The sequence below is a fragment of the Hyperolius riggenbachi genome, chromosome 1, assembly GCF_040937935.1.
Source record: "Hyperolius riggenbachi isolate aHypRig1 chromosome 1, aHypRig1.pri, whole genome shotgun sequence".
In the NCBI taxonomy this organism is placed as follows: Eukaryota; Metazoa; Chordata; class Amphibia; order Anura; family Hyperoliidae; genus Hyperolius; species Hyperolius riggenbachi.
The window spans coordinates 88,856,123-88,873,030 of NC_090646.1; the positions used below are offsets into that span (position 1 = coordinate 88,856,123).

Here is a 16,908-nt window from a genome sequence, read left to right on the forward strand (position 1 = left end):
GGCTGCAGCCGAACGGAGCAGTACGGAATGACGACGAGGGACAAAAGGGATAAAGTGCCTCTTTAACCACAGCTGTGTAATCTGAATACATGAAGGTCTTGAAAACAATTATACTGCTTTAGTGCTGGACAAGTTGCACTTCATGGAGGGACACTCATCAGTGCTTTTGCTTCACATATCGGGTTCTACTCATGAAGTGGTTACAGGTTCTGGTCTTAAAAGAATTGTTGATTGAAATCCTCAAGCAAGGAGGCCGCAATAGCAGCATAGGGGGCGATATTGTGGCTGGGAACGCGAATAATCACTCACGTTCCCATGTCTGTCAGGTCCTGACGGCGAAACCGGAAGTGGTAGCCAGCGGGGACGGGAGGATCGCAGAGACACGGCGAGGGCACCGATCGGCTGCAGGGGGCTGAGGGAAACCCCAGGTGAGTAAAACTCATTTTTTTAGGAGACTTAAGGTTCACTTTAAGCAGACCTTCTTTTCTATACTGCTGAATGTTCTTTTACGAGAGTCACTTCTAATTTCCAGGGTGTAACCTATCATCGGTGCATCCCAACATAGTAATTTCTCCTATAAGAGAAATCATTCAGGCTAGGTACTCAGTAGGATGTAGCATTGGGAGGCGATGGTCGCAACACAACATTACAAAGCAACAAAAACCTTACCGTAGCATGTATGCAATGAAAAGTATGCTTTTCTGTTCCTGGTAATGTGTGCGTTTGGAGGTGACACAGTGCAGCAGTGCGTTACCATAACGCTACGTTACCATGCAATGCTAACGTCGCAGACTTATTGCAGGCCAGTAAGAAGCATTAGACTTTATAACTCGCTGCGTAATATGTTGGCGCTTTATAAATACAATAAATAAATAATAAACTCAGCACCACAACGTTTTACTGTAAACCTAGCCTCTGACATTATTACATCTACACTGGGCACAATTAAGTGATCACCAAACTTTTGCTTCCCATATAGACTAAAAGAGGAAGCAAAAGTGTCACATGATCATTACTAGCCAGTCAAGAGACTTTATATAAGAAATTGTTTAATTGTGAGTAACACCGAAGCCACATGATAAGCATGCTAGTTTTGTCAATACCACTCTAAGAGCCAGCAGAAGCTGCTTCCACTTCAATGACTGCGCTCCCATGGCCATAAGCGCTCATGCGCATTGCTGCGAGTCAACGACCAATGACACACACCGCCGGGCCTAGCAGGGCTGTGGAGTCGGAGTTGGAGTCGTTGAGCACCCGGAGTCAGAGTTGGAGTCGTTGATTTCATAAACTGAAGAGTTGGATGATTTTTGTACAAAATCCACAGCCCTGTTAAGTATTGGACTAAGGAGTCAGAGTCAAGGAGTCAGAGCCATTTTGGGTACCCGGAGTCGGAGTTGTGTTTTTATAAACTGGGGAGTCGGAAGATTTTTGTACCGACTCCACAGCCCTGGGGCCTAGCGCTAGTGCACGGCTACTGACCCAGAAACAGCTTCTGCTGGCTTGTAGGAAAGAACAGAGGGGGACAGAGGTGAATAGGGAAGCAGTGGGCATGAGGACTGCTCCATGTACATGCCTGCTCCCCCCCATTCTTACAATCTTATTTGCCTCGGAGATCCTTTAAGAATAAGACAATGGCCCTTATGCAATTCACATGATCATTTCAAACTTGTCACCAAAATGCCATTTAAGCCACCAGCATGCAAGAAAACACTCAGAATAATTTTGATATTTTTCACCTACTGTTTGGTACTTTTTCAACTGCATATTGCTGAAAGTTATTTTAAAGGGACCTTGAGCAGACGCTGTGAAAATGCATATAAGCATACCCAGGGCTATTAGGTAAAGAGCATACACTTACCGTTCCCTTATCTAAACTCTCCTGCTCCAGGGATGGCTCCTCTCTGCGCATGCGCAGGCTTCCTCCTTCCCTCCGCACGTGAACCGCAATATAATGCGCGGCAGAGGGAAGAAGCCAGAAAGCCTGCGCATGTGCAGAGTGGACCTGCAGGCTTCCTGTTCAGGTCACAGCGCAACTTTAGTTCAGAGTCACCGGATCCAATGCTTTTAGTAGCGGGCACCCCGGGAGCAGGAGCACTTCTATAAGCGGCCGGTGAGTGTCTACTCTGTACCAAATATCTGTGGGTATGCTTATATGCACGCCCACAACTTCTGCTCAGGGTCTCTTTAACCTCCCTGGAGTTATTTTCAGATTTAGGGACTAAAAGCCGTACAAAAATTTTCAGAAGCTTTTGGATCCTAAAAACAAGGGAAAAAAAAAAAAACATACCGCAGAGAGATCTGCAGCAGCTCCTGCATGTAACTCACGCAGGCACAGGATTACCGCTTTAAGCTGCGGATTTCCGAATCCGAGCCTGACTCGGGATTACTGCTAAGGAGGTTTAAAGAGAATATGAAAAACTAGCCAACCCGTGTCGTAGCATACGCCGCATCTATTTATCTATCTAATAGAGTACGTGCCTCAACCTTGAAGCAAGAAGAAGTAGGCTTTCCGTGAGAAAATGTATGCGTGCTCAAACACAAAGTTTAAGGGCTCATTTCCACTATAGCGAATTCGCATGCGTTTTTCGCATGCAAATTCGCATAGCAATACAAGTGAATGGGACTGTTTCCACTTGTCAGGATTCCTTTGCGTTTTTCTGTGCAGAAAAAATTCGCATGGCAGAGCCATCAGAATTCGCATACCGCTATGCGAATCGCATACAATGTATTTAATAGGAAATTCGCATGAGGTTTGGGCATGCGAATTCGCATAGAAACAATGGAAAAGCACATCGGCACTGCCATGGTTAAATTCGCATACATCGTCATCCATGCTAATTCGCATGAAAATTCGTATAAACCCGCATGCAAATTTTTACCGCGGCGATTCGCACCGCACAAGTGGAAATGCACCCTAACCCTAGCAAGTCTGGCTTTGCAAATCCGGCCTAATTGGCTGGCTATTCATGAGGCAATGCTCATGCAAATATGCATTTGCTTTCGCATGCCAAACTATGTAGGGTCAAAAAACCAATACTGCAAAGTGCTCTCTCGCTGCCTGGGAACCACAGCGGCACCCCGGAGTGGGAGGCTGGGTGGCGCAGCCGCCCCCAACCCCCCCCCCCCAAGCGTGGCCAGCGCTGGGGAGAGCCGTCCGCACCCACCTCCTAATATTAAAAACAGCCACTTACCTTAACGTCCATTGGGTTCTGCTACATGCGCATACATTTTGTCATGGAAAGCATTTTGTGCAGTTTTTATCCTTTGGAGGCAGGTGGTGGATGGCTTGCTACGGTGGTGTGAACCCTGGAGTGAGTGCGCCTGTCCTCCCCCCCCCCCTCTGGAGTGCTGTATGTGAGCCAGCCCTGAGCTCTAAAGCTCGGGGTGACCCATGCTTCTCTCCTTTCTCATGTGGTGCCCCCCAATTAATGCGCATGTAGCAGAACGCAATGGACATTAAGGTAAGTGCCTGTTTTTAATATTGGGAGGTGGGCGCAGACGGCTCTCCCCGGCGCTGGCCACACTTGGGGGGGGGGTCATCCACGCCACCCAGCCTCCCCCTCTGGGGTGCCGCTGTGGTTTCCAGGCAGTGAGAGAGCCTGGGACCCTGCGGTCCCTCCAGTTGTATAAAAAGGGGGCATTGGGAATCCTCCCCGTGGCGCTCCTGGAGGCCTGGAGCACACCAAAAACTGCTAGCAGACCCGCAAAATGCTAGCAGATTTTGAAACGCTTTTTCTTATTTTTCTGTAGCATTTCACCTAGCATTTTGCGGTTTTGTAAAGCGTTTTTGGTGTAGTAGATTTCATATATTGTTACAGTAAAGCTGTTACTGAACAGCTTCTGTAACAAAAACGCCTGCAAAACCGCTCTGAACTGCCGTTTTTCAGAGCGGTTTGCGTTTTTCCTATACTTTACATTGGAGGTAGAAACGCCTCCGCAATCCAAAAAATGCCTCACCTCGGGAAGATGCGTTTCAGCAAAACGCCTCCCGCTCTGGTGTGCACCAGCCCATTGAAATACATTACCCTATCCGCAGCCGCAAGTGGATCGCAAAACGCTGCCGAACCGCTCTGGTGTGCACTAAGCCGGATAGTGCTAATGTAGCATGTAGCAGGGTGAATGCTTTGTGCATGCATTTGCATGAGCATTGCCTCATGAATAGCCAATTAGGCCAGATTTGCAATGTCAGACTTGCTAGGGTAAGGCCTCTTTTCCATGGACTGTGAATAGGCAGTGAAATGCCTCTCAAACTCTCACTGCTGCCTGGTAACTGCTCACTGCTGCCTGGTATCTGCTCACTGCTGCCTGGTATCTGCTCACTGCTGCCTGGTAAATGCTTGTTGCTGCCTGGTATCTGCTCACTGCTGCCTGGTAACTGCTTGCTGCTGCCTGGTAACTGCTTGTTGCTGCCTGGTATCTGCTCACTGCTGCCTGGTAACTGCTTGCTGAGCACACAGCTCAACAGTCCGTGGAAAAGAGGCCTTAAACTTGGTGTTTGAGCACGCATAAATTTTCTCATGCAAAGTACTTCTTCTTCTTGTTTGAAGGTTGAGGCACTTAGTCTATTATATATATAGATAATTCTCTAGAAGAAAACTCAGGAGAAAAAGTGAATTGCACTTGGGCCAAGGGGTGACCAATAGCCCCTCACTGCTAGCTTATACGTTTTCATTGTGTTCCTTTCTGCTTTCCAAAAACAACTTGGTGATTTTTGTTGGATAGTGATATAGATTTCAGTCAGATAAATAATCTTTAAAACAACAAAAAATAAAAATAAAACAAAAATGGAAAGTTTTCCTTTAATCCACAAATATAGCTTAGAACCATACAAACAATATAGACAAGTCCTTGAAGTGCTGGGTTCATCAGAGCGAGGTGTTGGCAAGGCAGCTCGCATGGATTGTGCAGACCACTGTGCCAAAAGTAAAATAACATCTGCAAGGCTTTCCGGCACTATATGTGTGACATGTACATCAAATAAAAGAACATCTGTCATCTATATACAGGGGAGGCAGCCATTTTGTGGGCAGGGCTAATGTCAGCTTGCCATCAATTTACTGGGCACATCAAGACCAAGTACTAGGGATGATCAATGAGATGCAAATTCTCCTGAGTTCATGCTAATTTATATGCAAATATATGCAGCTTGAAAATGGACCAATCAAGTCCCACCCAGGTTTAAAAATGATTGGTCCAATTTCAAGTTGTATATATTTGCCTAAATATTTACATAAATTTGCATAAACACGGAAGTATTTGTATATTGTTAATCATACCTACCCAAGTACCTTCATTACATTCCAAATACATTTGTTTGTGTGCAGAGCTCCTCAATTCATGGTGTATCTCTTGGGCTTAGCTTCTACATGTTGACCCCCTTCCCCCCCCCCCCCCGATAATTTTATGGAATATTTAATTTATTTCATGCAATTTAAAAGGATTGCCACACGAAACAGTGTTTGATTGGTTTTAAAACTCATTTACACACAATTAGCATTAAGATTTGCTTCAATGCAGAATTATTTACATGCCATTTACCCTACTTCCTGTCCTACCAGCTTGCCTCCCTCTTCCTGCTGTCCACAAGACAGGGATGGCATCACAGCTGCCAATTATGGCCTTTTCTGTGGCTTATGGACTGCATGAAGGGGTGGAGCCCTAAGTTAAAGGGAACCTGAAGTGAAAGGACCATGGAGCCTGACATTTGCTACAGAGGTGCCAACAGGATAAAAACTTTTTAAATTGCTAGGGAGGCAGTGGTGGACTTACCTCCGGAAAGCAGACACGAACAACTGTCTGAATCAAACAATTGTATTTATTAAGAGTACCCCAAGAAATACAACACGTTTCGCAGGCACAGCACGCTTCATCAGGCAATCGAATAGAGGACAAAAAACAGTAGCTCGGTAGAAACACAGAGGCGCTATTCGTGTTTCTACTGAGCTACTGTTTTTTGTCCCCTATTCTATTGCCTGATGAAGCAGGCAGTGCCTGCGAAAACGTGTTGCATTTCTTGGGGTACTCTTAATAAATTCAATTGTTTGATTCAGACAGTTGTTCGTGTCTGCTTTCCGGAGGCAAGTCCGCCACTGCCTCCCTAGCAATTTTGAAGTTTTTATCACTTTTTATCCTGTTGGCGCCTCTGTTCTCTAGCAAAAACACTGTGTCCACCCCTGGTGGAGGGGTAACCTACCCCTACCTTTCCGATCTACAGAGAGCGACATCTTAATCCTAAGTGAGGACAGGTCTAATCTCCTCACCTGCATTTACAGTGGTTGCCTGAGTGGTAACCCTTGTTTGTGAGTATATATATCTCACTGTTTATCATTTACACGTTCTCCTGTACATACTACACTATATTGGGCTCTCGGTGTCTCCCTTTTATGGTGCCTGACCCCCCTCCCCCCCGACAGATAGTGACAACAAGTTTCTTGCTCCTTCCACAAATATTTATTTTCAGCTTGAAAATAAATGTCAATCCCTAAGGTAATAGTTATAATGTAAATACTTATTCTTTATAACTGGTGCAAATGCTTTAAAATTTGCCTTGTTTTTCAGGCTTACCAGTAATTGGGCTGTACGTTTCTGTACAAACAGTACATTTTTGCTGCTGAAGTGATCGCCCAAGTATGGGTTTCCAGCCACAACAGCAGTCTCCCCATGTATTATATTGCCTGCTATAATTCATAGCAGGACCGCTCATTCTTATCTCCCCTACCCCCTCATCATAGAGCCTAGCCGTATGTATGTCTGTACTGTCAATTGAGAAGACAAGACACAGAACACTTATATTGCACTTTTCTCCTGGTGGACTCAAAGCACTAGAGCTGCAGCCACTAGGGTGCGCTCAGTAGGCAGTAGCAGTGTTTGGGATTCTTGCCCATGTTCTCCTTACTGATTAGGTGCTGGCTTACAGAACAGGAAGAGCTGAGATTCAAAACCAGGTCTCCTGTGTCAGAGGCAGAGCCCTTACCCAGTACACTATCCGGCCACTACTAGAGAAAAATCATCTCTGGTGACAGTTATTCACAGTAGATGTATGTATGTCTATGTTCAGGTAGGTAGGTAGGTATGTATGTATGCATATAGCTGCAGACTTATTGCCCTGAAGCAGCAAAGAGAACCTCCTTTATGTGCACAAAATGTTAACAGTCAAGCCGGCAGGAGAAGTTCTAAAACAAAATTAATGTTTATTTTTAAAATTTTACATAAATCTAATAAAAATTTATTTTTTAAGGAATAAACACAATAAATAAATAATAAATATGCTAAAAAAATGCATTCCCTTTAACTGGTGTACAAATTCAGAATTAATGCTCAGTGCAGCTTGATACGGCGTATTCTGATATGGTCGCAAGCTGAGGGAGATTCTGGTGGGATCTCTAGAAATGACTCGTGATGTCACTACCTCATAGTCAGGCTGAGGTCATCAATCAATTGGCCGTAAAGGGGTTCGGTGGTGGGCGAGAAAAAACAAAACAAAACTGACACTTACTACTTCTATCGCCCCCCCTTGCCATGTCCCGCGCCGTCCTCCTACGATCATCCGTTCCCCGCCACCGGTCCCGTCCAATTATTTGTCTTACTAGACAAATAGTGCACGCTCTCGTTTGCATCTCCGGGGCGCTTACTGCGCAGGATGAGGTTTTCTCGTACTGTGCCTGCGCAGTAAGCTCTTGGATGACCACGGCCACAGTCCAGATAGAGGAAGAATTAGACCGGGACCGGCGGCAGGGAACGGATGATCGTAGGAGGACGGCGCGGGACATGGCAGCTACAGGGGGGCAATAGAAGCCCCAGGTAAGTGTCAGTTTTGTTTTTCTCTCACCTTCCGCAAAACCCCTTTAACCTCCCTTGCGGTATTGATGGTTATACACGTCAATACAAAACATGCTGTGAACAGTATTGACATGCATACACGTCAATCTCCTGCACTGTATACTAGACCCTTGCTTGACACAATTTGGCAAGTTACAGGAAAAAAAAGGTTATGAAAATTAATTGTATCACCTTTGCACAGAAATCCTGGGGAAATTGAACGCCAGGGAGGTTAAACGGATGCACGAGGGATTGAGTCACAATAACAGCAGGCAACAATCACAGAGCAATTGTGTACACACCTTAAAGAAAACCTTAAGTGACCTGATGAGATAAATGTGTGTATGCTATGTACAGTGTCAAGCAAACAAATGCATATGCTTTGTTCCTTTTCTTCTTTCTCTGTCTGAAAGAGCTAATATTCACCTATGCAACTGACTGTTTCTCTCCAGTGGGATGGACTATAGCATAACCCTCACTGATAAGTAATTGAAGTCATAACTTTCCTGGCAGAGAACTGGGTTTCTGAGAGCAGTGGATGGATAAAAAAGGTCAATAGTTCATATACTGTATTTTAGCTTTCTGAGACACAGGACAGACTTTATCATTGAGACAAACCAATAAGTCTACAAAAAGTTTTTAAACATAAAACATAAAATTGTGGTCTATCTAGTCATTTTTTATGAGTAGGAAGATAGTTACAATTGTCTATCTCATCAGTTTATTTTCACTTAAGGTTCACTTTAAAAGTCATGCATTTGCCGTGGGGTTCTGTAAAGACAATTCACCCCATGGTGAAGGTACATCTGGCCAGGTACACCATACACCACTGAGCCCAATGACCACAGAACCACTGAGATCAATTTCATCTGCAGTGAGCTAGTAACACACGAATAACAATGTGACACAGATGCATGTTTTCTGCCTAGCCTAGAAAGGGATGGTTGGGTTAGGGTGAGGGTGTGTGTGTGTGTGTGTGTGTTTTATACATGCTTTTTTATGCATCATGAATAAATGAAATACCATTGTCTAGCTTGAAGTGTGCAGATCCAATTTATTAGCAGACTGGTGAGTATGGGTTACTGCATTTCTCAATGGAATGACCGTATACTTGGCTGCGCGGTACTCCATTATGATTGCAGCCAAATGCACAGATACGATGTTCTGGGGCGGGATCCTCACTCAGGTGCCCCTAAAGGAGATGCACCGCCATAGGTTGTAATATGAACTAGGCCACAGCGGTGTTCAGACGGTAAGTTAGGTGCCGTTAAAAGACGGAGCCTAAATGACTATAAAAACAGTCTAATTCGGCTGCCAACAATAGCTGGCAGCCAAATTGCAATTCTTTCCCCCCCTGCATCCATGACGGCCTAGAGGGAAAATAGTAGCTAACACTGTCTGGACTTTTGCAGGATCAGGGTGAGCGGCTTTTTGGCTTTGCCCTGCGCCCAAACTTCCTGGTGCTGTTTATGCATGTATGCTTCCCTAAAAACATCTCAAAAGGTTGTGTATCTGCCACTTGCCGATGAACCAATAAATGGATTATCCCAATGTAAGCTGAGCCCAAACCTCTTGTTTGTCTGTGGATGTACGAGGATGTGGTGGAGAACCCTGGAAGGTATGGGAAGCTGCTCCAATGACTGATGGTGGCCTGCAGGTTATATGTCCAAATTTAAAAACACATCACTATGGCACCTACATAGGGTGCATCTTTGTGCTGCTAAGGCATGGTACACATCATGCAATTTCCCCTTTAGATCCTATTTCCGATCAATGATCGGATCTAGGAGGAAAAAAAAAAAACATACAGCCTACTGAAATACTCATCCCAATGATCCGTCTTTTCAATTCATTTTTTATCAGTATCTAATCCATACATATCAAACTCCGGTCCACGACCGCGTTGGGCTGTTTTTGAGGCGTCTTTTTTTCTGATTCCCGGTGCTTGGGTGGGCGATTCGTTTTTGTGCTTAGCGGTTTTCTAAGCTTTTTTTTCTGAGCGGTTTTGTAATTCACTCCCTGACGCAAGTCAGGAAGTAAACTCTTTGACCGGGAAGAGAATAAAAACAATGGCCTCAATTCACTAAGATCATGCTGGAGATAATAAGGCAAGAGATAAAACTTACCTCCACACAGTGAGAGAGTTATCTTATCTCTTCATTCCTTAAGTTACCTCCTCTGTAGTTAAGTTACCTCCTCTGTAGTTAATTTACCTCCTCTGTAGTTATTTTCACACACAGTTAATTAACAACCTGTCTTTAACTCTGGAGTTATTTTAAGGATTGAAGAGTTAACTTAAAGACAGAAGAGTTAACTTTAGGTTTGCCTGAGATAAATGTTTCCTGAATACGACATGCCTCGTCACCATGGTGATAACTATAGAAACATTATTAAAGACAAGAGATAAGCTTAGTGAATTGAGGCCAATGTATTTTGTCTCAAAAACGCAATCGCTGCACAAAGCGATTTTGTGAGCGTTTTGCGTTTCTCCTAAACTTTCCGTTGAGGCGAACTCGCCTCAAAAATGGTACACGCACCGCTTTACTGAACTGACAATGCACGACCCGCGCTGATATGAACCTTCTCACAGACATTCATTGCACAAGCGTTTTGTGGGCGATTTTACAAATTGCCTGCGTGTAAAAAAAAAAAAATACAACAGAAAATGTCTGCAGTGTGAACAAGCCCTTAGAGCCATTGAATTTGGCCCTGAAGTGGTTTCCCCACTTTGCATTATGTTTGGCCCACTCTAGACCACCAGATAAGCTATATTGGAGGTGAAGCCCTAGAACTACTGGGAAGCCATATGGGGAGGGAGGAGGGAAGCACTAATTACTAGGGAACTGTATAGGGGAGGGCCCTCTAGACACTAGGGAACTGTATAGGGGAGGGTGGGGGTCTCGACACCGGGGAACTATATAGGGGAGGGAGAACCACTAGACACCAGGGAACTGTATAGGGGTTAGATGGGGGCCATTAGACACCTGGGAACTTTATTAGGGAGGAATGTGTTCAGTAGACAGTGAGGTTGGCCGGCGACTAGGTCCCAGTGTACAGTTTCGATCCACTTTGTATTTGAGTTTGACACTCCTGATCTAATCAAAATGATCGGAAACTGACAGCGATGTACATATGTACACTAGCTTTCTTATATATATATCTGATTGATGTCAGATCTGAATATTGATCTGATCATGCGGTCAAATAGGATCTAAAGTGAAGATTGCATGGTGTGTACCAGGCTTTACACTGCCTGACACTTATCTATGTATAGGGATAGCCTGAACAAGATTAACATATGAACAGATTACAGACAGCCAACCAGCAGCAGCTATTAAAGTGGGCATGAACTCAGAACTTCCCCTCTGCTCTAAAAGATAAGCAACAGCATAATAACCTGTAAAGAAAAACATTTCTTTGTTACAGCCGACACAAATCCCGCAAGCAATCTGCAGTGAGTCTACTTCCTGCTTTCATGGAAGCAGACATAGGGTTAACATCCTGTGTATACAAATTAGCTGCTCTGCCAAGGCAGCAGAGATTCCTGAGCTGACAACTGAGAGAGCAAATTACAGTTGTGATTAGTCACAGATTAAGGGGGGATTAAACAGGCTAAACTCTCTAAATACATACAGGGTGCATTTCTATATGTTTTCATTCTGTCCTGTGCAAGAGTTCAGGTCCACTTTAATCCTGCCAAGGCTAGACATCATTGCTGATGAGAAATTGGACAATCTGACAAAATAGACCCAAAAGCAATTGTAATAGCTGCTATAGCAGTACTTATTGTGCCCATGGTGAGTAATTCAACTAAGCCCACAAAATGGCTCCTTCCGCTATAGACGGGTGACAGGTGCTCTTCAATGCTGCTAACACAGTTTGTGGTTTTAAATACTTTCAGTCACTCAGTTAAACACAGTGTGCACGTATAGGCATATTCTATAGGGAGAGATATGTATGGTTAATAGACATGCGCACACACAGACACACGCGCACGCACGCTAGATGCCTCGCAGTGGTACGAATACGGCCTCATCGGATTTGTACAATACACATTATTGTGAAAATATACATCTTAACAGAATTCAAGTAGAAATGTACAAAATCTGTAAACGCATACAGAATTCTTTGTTTAATTTATAATACACCTTTACAGTTCATAGATACAATAAAATATTTGCAGTTTAACTCTCTAAGGTTTGATTTTATTTGGCTATTGGACAGTGGTTCATGGTCGGGGGGCCTCCTCATCGTCGTCGCTGTAGGAGGATTTAAAGCAGACCTGTGTGGGGCACAAGGACAGGACAGTTAGATGGGCAAGCTGTGAAAGGTTTCTAAGCTTACAGAGCTACTATGGCGAAGAACTGAACAATCTAAAATATGTGTATAAACATACATGCACCATGAATTATCGTCTACCTATGTTGCTGTCACTCACAGTAGGCAGAAAAAAATGGAGAACTGACAGGTTTTGCACTAATCAATCACCCAGTCTTCTCAATATTTCCTTTGTTCTCTACAAAATTCCTCCTTAGAAAGTATCTGCACAAAGATACCAGACACCACTCCTGTTAACCTGCACATTAGTATGGCAGGGAAACGGAGGCGCTTGGCTCAACATTTACCTCATCTAGTTGCTTCTTTAATTGCATATAAGGCATAACAGGCATATAGGATATAGGGGGGGGGGGGGGGGGGGATGGAGTGGTTAATTTCCCACACATTATCATGTACAATACAGTGATGTGAAAAACTATTTGCCCCCTTCCTGATTTCTTATTCTTTTGCATGTTTGTCACATTTCTGCTCATCAAAAACCGTTAACTATTAGTCAAAGATAACATAATTGAACACAAAATGCAGTTTTAAATGAGGGTTTTTATTATTTAGTGAGAAAAAAAACCTCAAAACCCACATGGCCCTGTGTGAAAAAGAAATTGCCCCCTGAACCTAATAACTGGTTGGGCCACCCTTAGCAGCAATAACTGCAATCAAGCGTTTGCGATAACTTGCAACAAGTCTTTTACAGCGCTCTGGAGGAATTGTGGCCCACTCATCTTTGCAGAATTGTTGTAATTCAGCTTTATCTGAGGGTTTTCTAGCATGAACCGCCTTTTTAAGGTCATGCCACAACATCTCAATAGGATTCAGGTCAGGACTTTGATTAGGCCACTCCAAAGCCTTCATTTTGTTTTTCTTCAGCCATTCAGAGGTGGATTTGCTGGTGTGTTTTGGGTCATTGTCCTGCTGCAGCACCCAAGATCGCTTCAGCTTAAGTTAACGAACAGAGGGCCGGACATTCCCCTTCAGGATTTTTTGGTAGACAGTAGAATTCATGGTTCCATCTATCACAGAAAGCCTTCCAGGTCCTGAAGCAGCAAAATTACCCCAGACCATCACACTACCACCACCATATTTTACTGTTGGTATGATGTACTTTTGCTGAAATGCTGTGTTACTTCTACGCCAGATGTAACGGGACACGCACCTTCCAAAAAGTTCAACTTGTGTCATCAGTCCACAAGGTAATTTCCCCAAATCTTGGCAATCATTGAGATGTTTTTTAGCAAAATTGAGACGAGCCTTAATGTTCCTTTTGCTTAAAAGTGGTTTGCGCCTTGGATATCTGCCATGCAGGCCATTTTTGCCCAGTCTCTTTCTTATGGTGGAGTCGTGAACACTGACCTTAATTGAGGCAAGTGAGGCCTGCAGTTCTTTAGATGTTGTCCTGGGGTCTTTTGTGGCCTCTCGGATGAGTTTTCTCTGCTCTCTTGGGGTAATTTTGGTCGGCCGGCCACTCCTGGGAAGGTTCATCACTGTTCCATGTTATTGCCATTTGTGGATAATGGCTCTCACTGTGGTTCGCTGGAGTCCCAAAGCTTTAGAAATGGCTTTATAACCTTTACCAGACTGATAGATCTCAATTACTTTTGTTCTCATTTGTTCCTGAATTTCTTTGGATCTTGGCATGATGTCTAGCTTTTGAGGTGCTTTTGGTCTACTTCTCTGTGTCAGATAGCTCCTATTTAAGTGATTTCTTGATTGAAACAGGCGTGGCAGTAATCAGGCCTGGGGGTGACTACAGAAATTGAACTCAGGTGTGATAAACCACAGTTAAGTTATTTTTTTTAACAAGGGGGGGGGCAATCACTTTATCACACGGGGCCATTTAGGTTTCAAGTTTTTTTTTCTCACTAGATAATAAAAACCCTCATTTAAAACTGCATTTTGTGTTCAATTACGTTATCTTTGACTAATAGTTAACGGTTTTTGATGAGCAGAAACATTTAAGTGTGACAAACATGCAAAAGAATAAGAAATCAGGAAGGGGGCAAATAGTTTTTCACATCACTGTATATATTTTTTTAATCGTGTAATTAATTTTTAATCTGTTGTGTCAAATAGTCAATACAGTAAATCTGAACAATACAACGTACACATAAAACACAAAATCAACTAATACCTCCAGAGAAGACCGGAGAAAGTCCCTTAGTGTCAGGAGGTATTTCTTTCCTTTTGACCTTTTAGGTTTCCCCATTTGACCTTTAGTATAGACGCCCATACTGACCAATAGAAATGGTCAATGATATGCTAATAATTTTAAAATAAAAAATTTGCTCTATGTTTTCTTTGAAGAATACCGATTGTTTTCCTGCAAGCCTTTCAATGCCAAGTTTCTTCTTTAGGGATGATACACCTAAATATTATAGTCTTCAATGTCTCCTATATAGAACAAGCCTGTGTACATAAACAATAGACTGAACTGTATCACAGAGGCGCCAAGGTAGTGTAAAAACATTTAAAAAGAGGAGGTAGTGGTGGACTTAAAGGAGGACTGTAGTGAGAGGTATATGGAGGCTGCCATATTTATTTCCTTTTAAGCAATACCAGTTGCCTGTTGATCTATTTGGCTGAAGAAGTGTCTGAATCACACCAGAAACAAGCATGCAGCTAATCTTGTCATATCTGTCAAAATTGTCAGAAAAACCTTATCTACTGCATGCTTGTTCAGGGTCTATGGCTGAAAGTATTAGAGGCAGAGGATCAGCAGGATAGCCAGAGAACTGGTATTGCTTAACCTTCCTGGCGGTAAGCCACGCAGGAGGATTTTTCAGGCCCTGCTGGGCCGATTTGCACAATTTTGTTTTTATTACACACAGCTAGCACTTTGCTAGCTGTGTGCAGTGCCTGATCGCTGCCGCTCCGCACCAATTCGCTGCTACCCGACGAGCAATGCCACCCCCCCCCAGACCCCATGCGCAGCCTGGCCATACAGTGCCAGGCAGCGCTGAGGGGTGGATCGGGACTCCCTTTGATGTCACAATGTCGATGACGTCATCCCGCCCCGTCGCCATGGGAACGGGATTTCCTGATGGGCCTGATCGCGATCGGAGGGGGTAGGGGGATGCCGCAGCTCAGCGGCTGTCATGTAGCTAGCGCTAGGCTAGCTACATGATTAAAAAAAAAATAAAAAATTAAATAGTGCTGCGCTGCCCCCAGGCAGTTTTAATTGAAATAAATACGGCAGCCTTCATACACCTCTCTTTACAGTTCTCCTTTAACTCCTCCAAGAAGACACCAAAAATCATTTGGTTTGTAATACACAACAATTTATTCACAAATACTCCACAATTTGCAAAGCATTTCGCAGGTTTAATCCTGCTTCATCAGGAAGTGAAAGGAGCAATAACAATACTGGGTTGGTAGAAAGGACCAAGTGCCTCTGTGTTCATAAACAGTTCTGCAAGGTTCGGATGCAGTTTTCTATCGTGCCTAAAGAAGAGCTTGCAAGAAAACTTTCTTGAGTTAGAGATTAAGAATTTTTAACTAAAGCAACTTTGCTTATATTTATAAAAAGTATGTTACCGTATAATTAATGGAATACCTGTAATTTTATATAGGAAGTCCCAGCTGGCTGAACAATTAAATATTTGTTAATGACATTAAAGGATACTAGAGGTGTAAGAAAAAAAACAAACTGTTCTTTTACTTACCTGAGACTTCCTCCAGCCCCTCCGTAGGCTTTTAAGTCCCGAGCTGTTCTACCGGTTCTCCTCCTCGCTCAGCTGTTTGTCCCACTCCTGCAGCCGAGTCACCCGTATCGCACAGCCCTGCATGTGCATTGACCCGGCGTCGAGCGTCTTTGATCACGCTTCAGTAGCCAGGAGCATTCTGCCTATGTACACTACGTCACACCTCGTAGCCGTGCATGCACCGAACGCTCCCAGCAACAGCAGCATGATCAAGGACGAGTGCAGCCTGGCCAACTTGGGGTACGCGGCTGTAGGAGTGGGATGAACAGCTGAGCAAGGAAGAGGACCGGGAGAACAGCAAGGGACATACAAGCCTCAAGTAAATGAAAGAACCATTTTTATTTCCAACTCTGGCATCCTTCAAATGACTTTTGAAATAGTATTCTACAAATGTATAGTGTATCTTTCAATGATAGGGAAGCTATTTCCTGAGGCCAGAGCTTCTAGGAGCGGTTCAGCAGGCAGCAGAATGAAATAAGCTTCCAGTAAAGCTGGCAATGTAAATGGCATTTCACTGGAACGTCTCTCACCCCTCTTCTGAACAATCGATGAAAGAAGCTTCTCTTTGGTCTAATGTTCTGTTTGCTCACATCCAGATCTGGCGACAAGCAGCCGTCTGTCTCATAAACATTGATGTCTTTAAAACACTCTGTTTCAATCATCTGTGGGAGGAAACGGGAGAGCAGCAGCGGTGAGCGAGAGGATGCCAAATATGGGAGACACGGCCCCTCCCCACAAATACAGACACATCTGGACAAGGCAAATTCTCAAAGCAAATTACGTTTGTTTGTTTTTTCTAAAGGAAATTTACCTGTGGAGGTAAATCTATCTTTACTTACCTGGGGCTTCTTCCAGCCCCTAAAAGTCTTCTGGGCCCCTCATCGCAGCTCCGGTGTCCCCCTGGCTGCCTGTACGACTTACCGACCCATCGTCCCAGGTGCAGTACATGGCCGATGATGTAGGCGCATTCGTGAGCAGGAGCTTACCCGTGCATGCTCAAAAGTCCAGACCCGCCGATGGGTCGGCGAGTCTTACAGGTGGCCAGCAGGACACCAGA

General features: G+C 44.0%; 1 protein-coding gene across 2 annotated transcripts in view; it reads right to left on the bottom strand.

Moving 5' to 3' along the window:
- Window positions 1–11,927: 11,927 nt before the first annotated feature.
- GRK4 (G protein-coupled receptor kinase 4) overlaps window positions 11,928–16,908 on the bottom strand; it is a 332,370-nt gene continuing 327,389 nt past the window's right edge. For both annotated transcript variants that reach the window (XM_068276336.1, XM_068276328.1), the window contains exons 15-16: window positions 16,382–16,513; window positions 11,928–12,100 (exon numbers count right to left, since the gene is read on the bottom strand). In XM_068276336.1, the coding sequence (XP_068132437.1) occupies window positions 12,047–12,100; window positions 16,382–16,513 (186 nt within the window). In that variant the 3' untranslated portion in view covers window positions 11,928–12,046. The remainder of the gene's footprint in view (window positions 12,101–16,381; window positions 16,514–16,908) is intronic.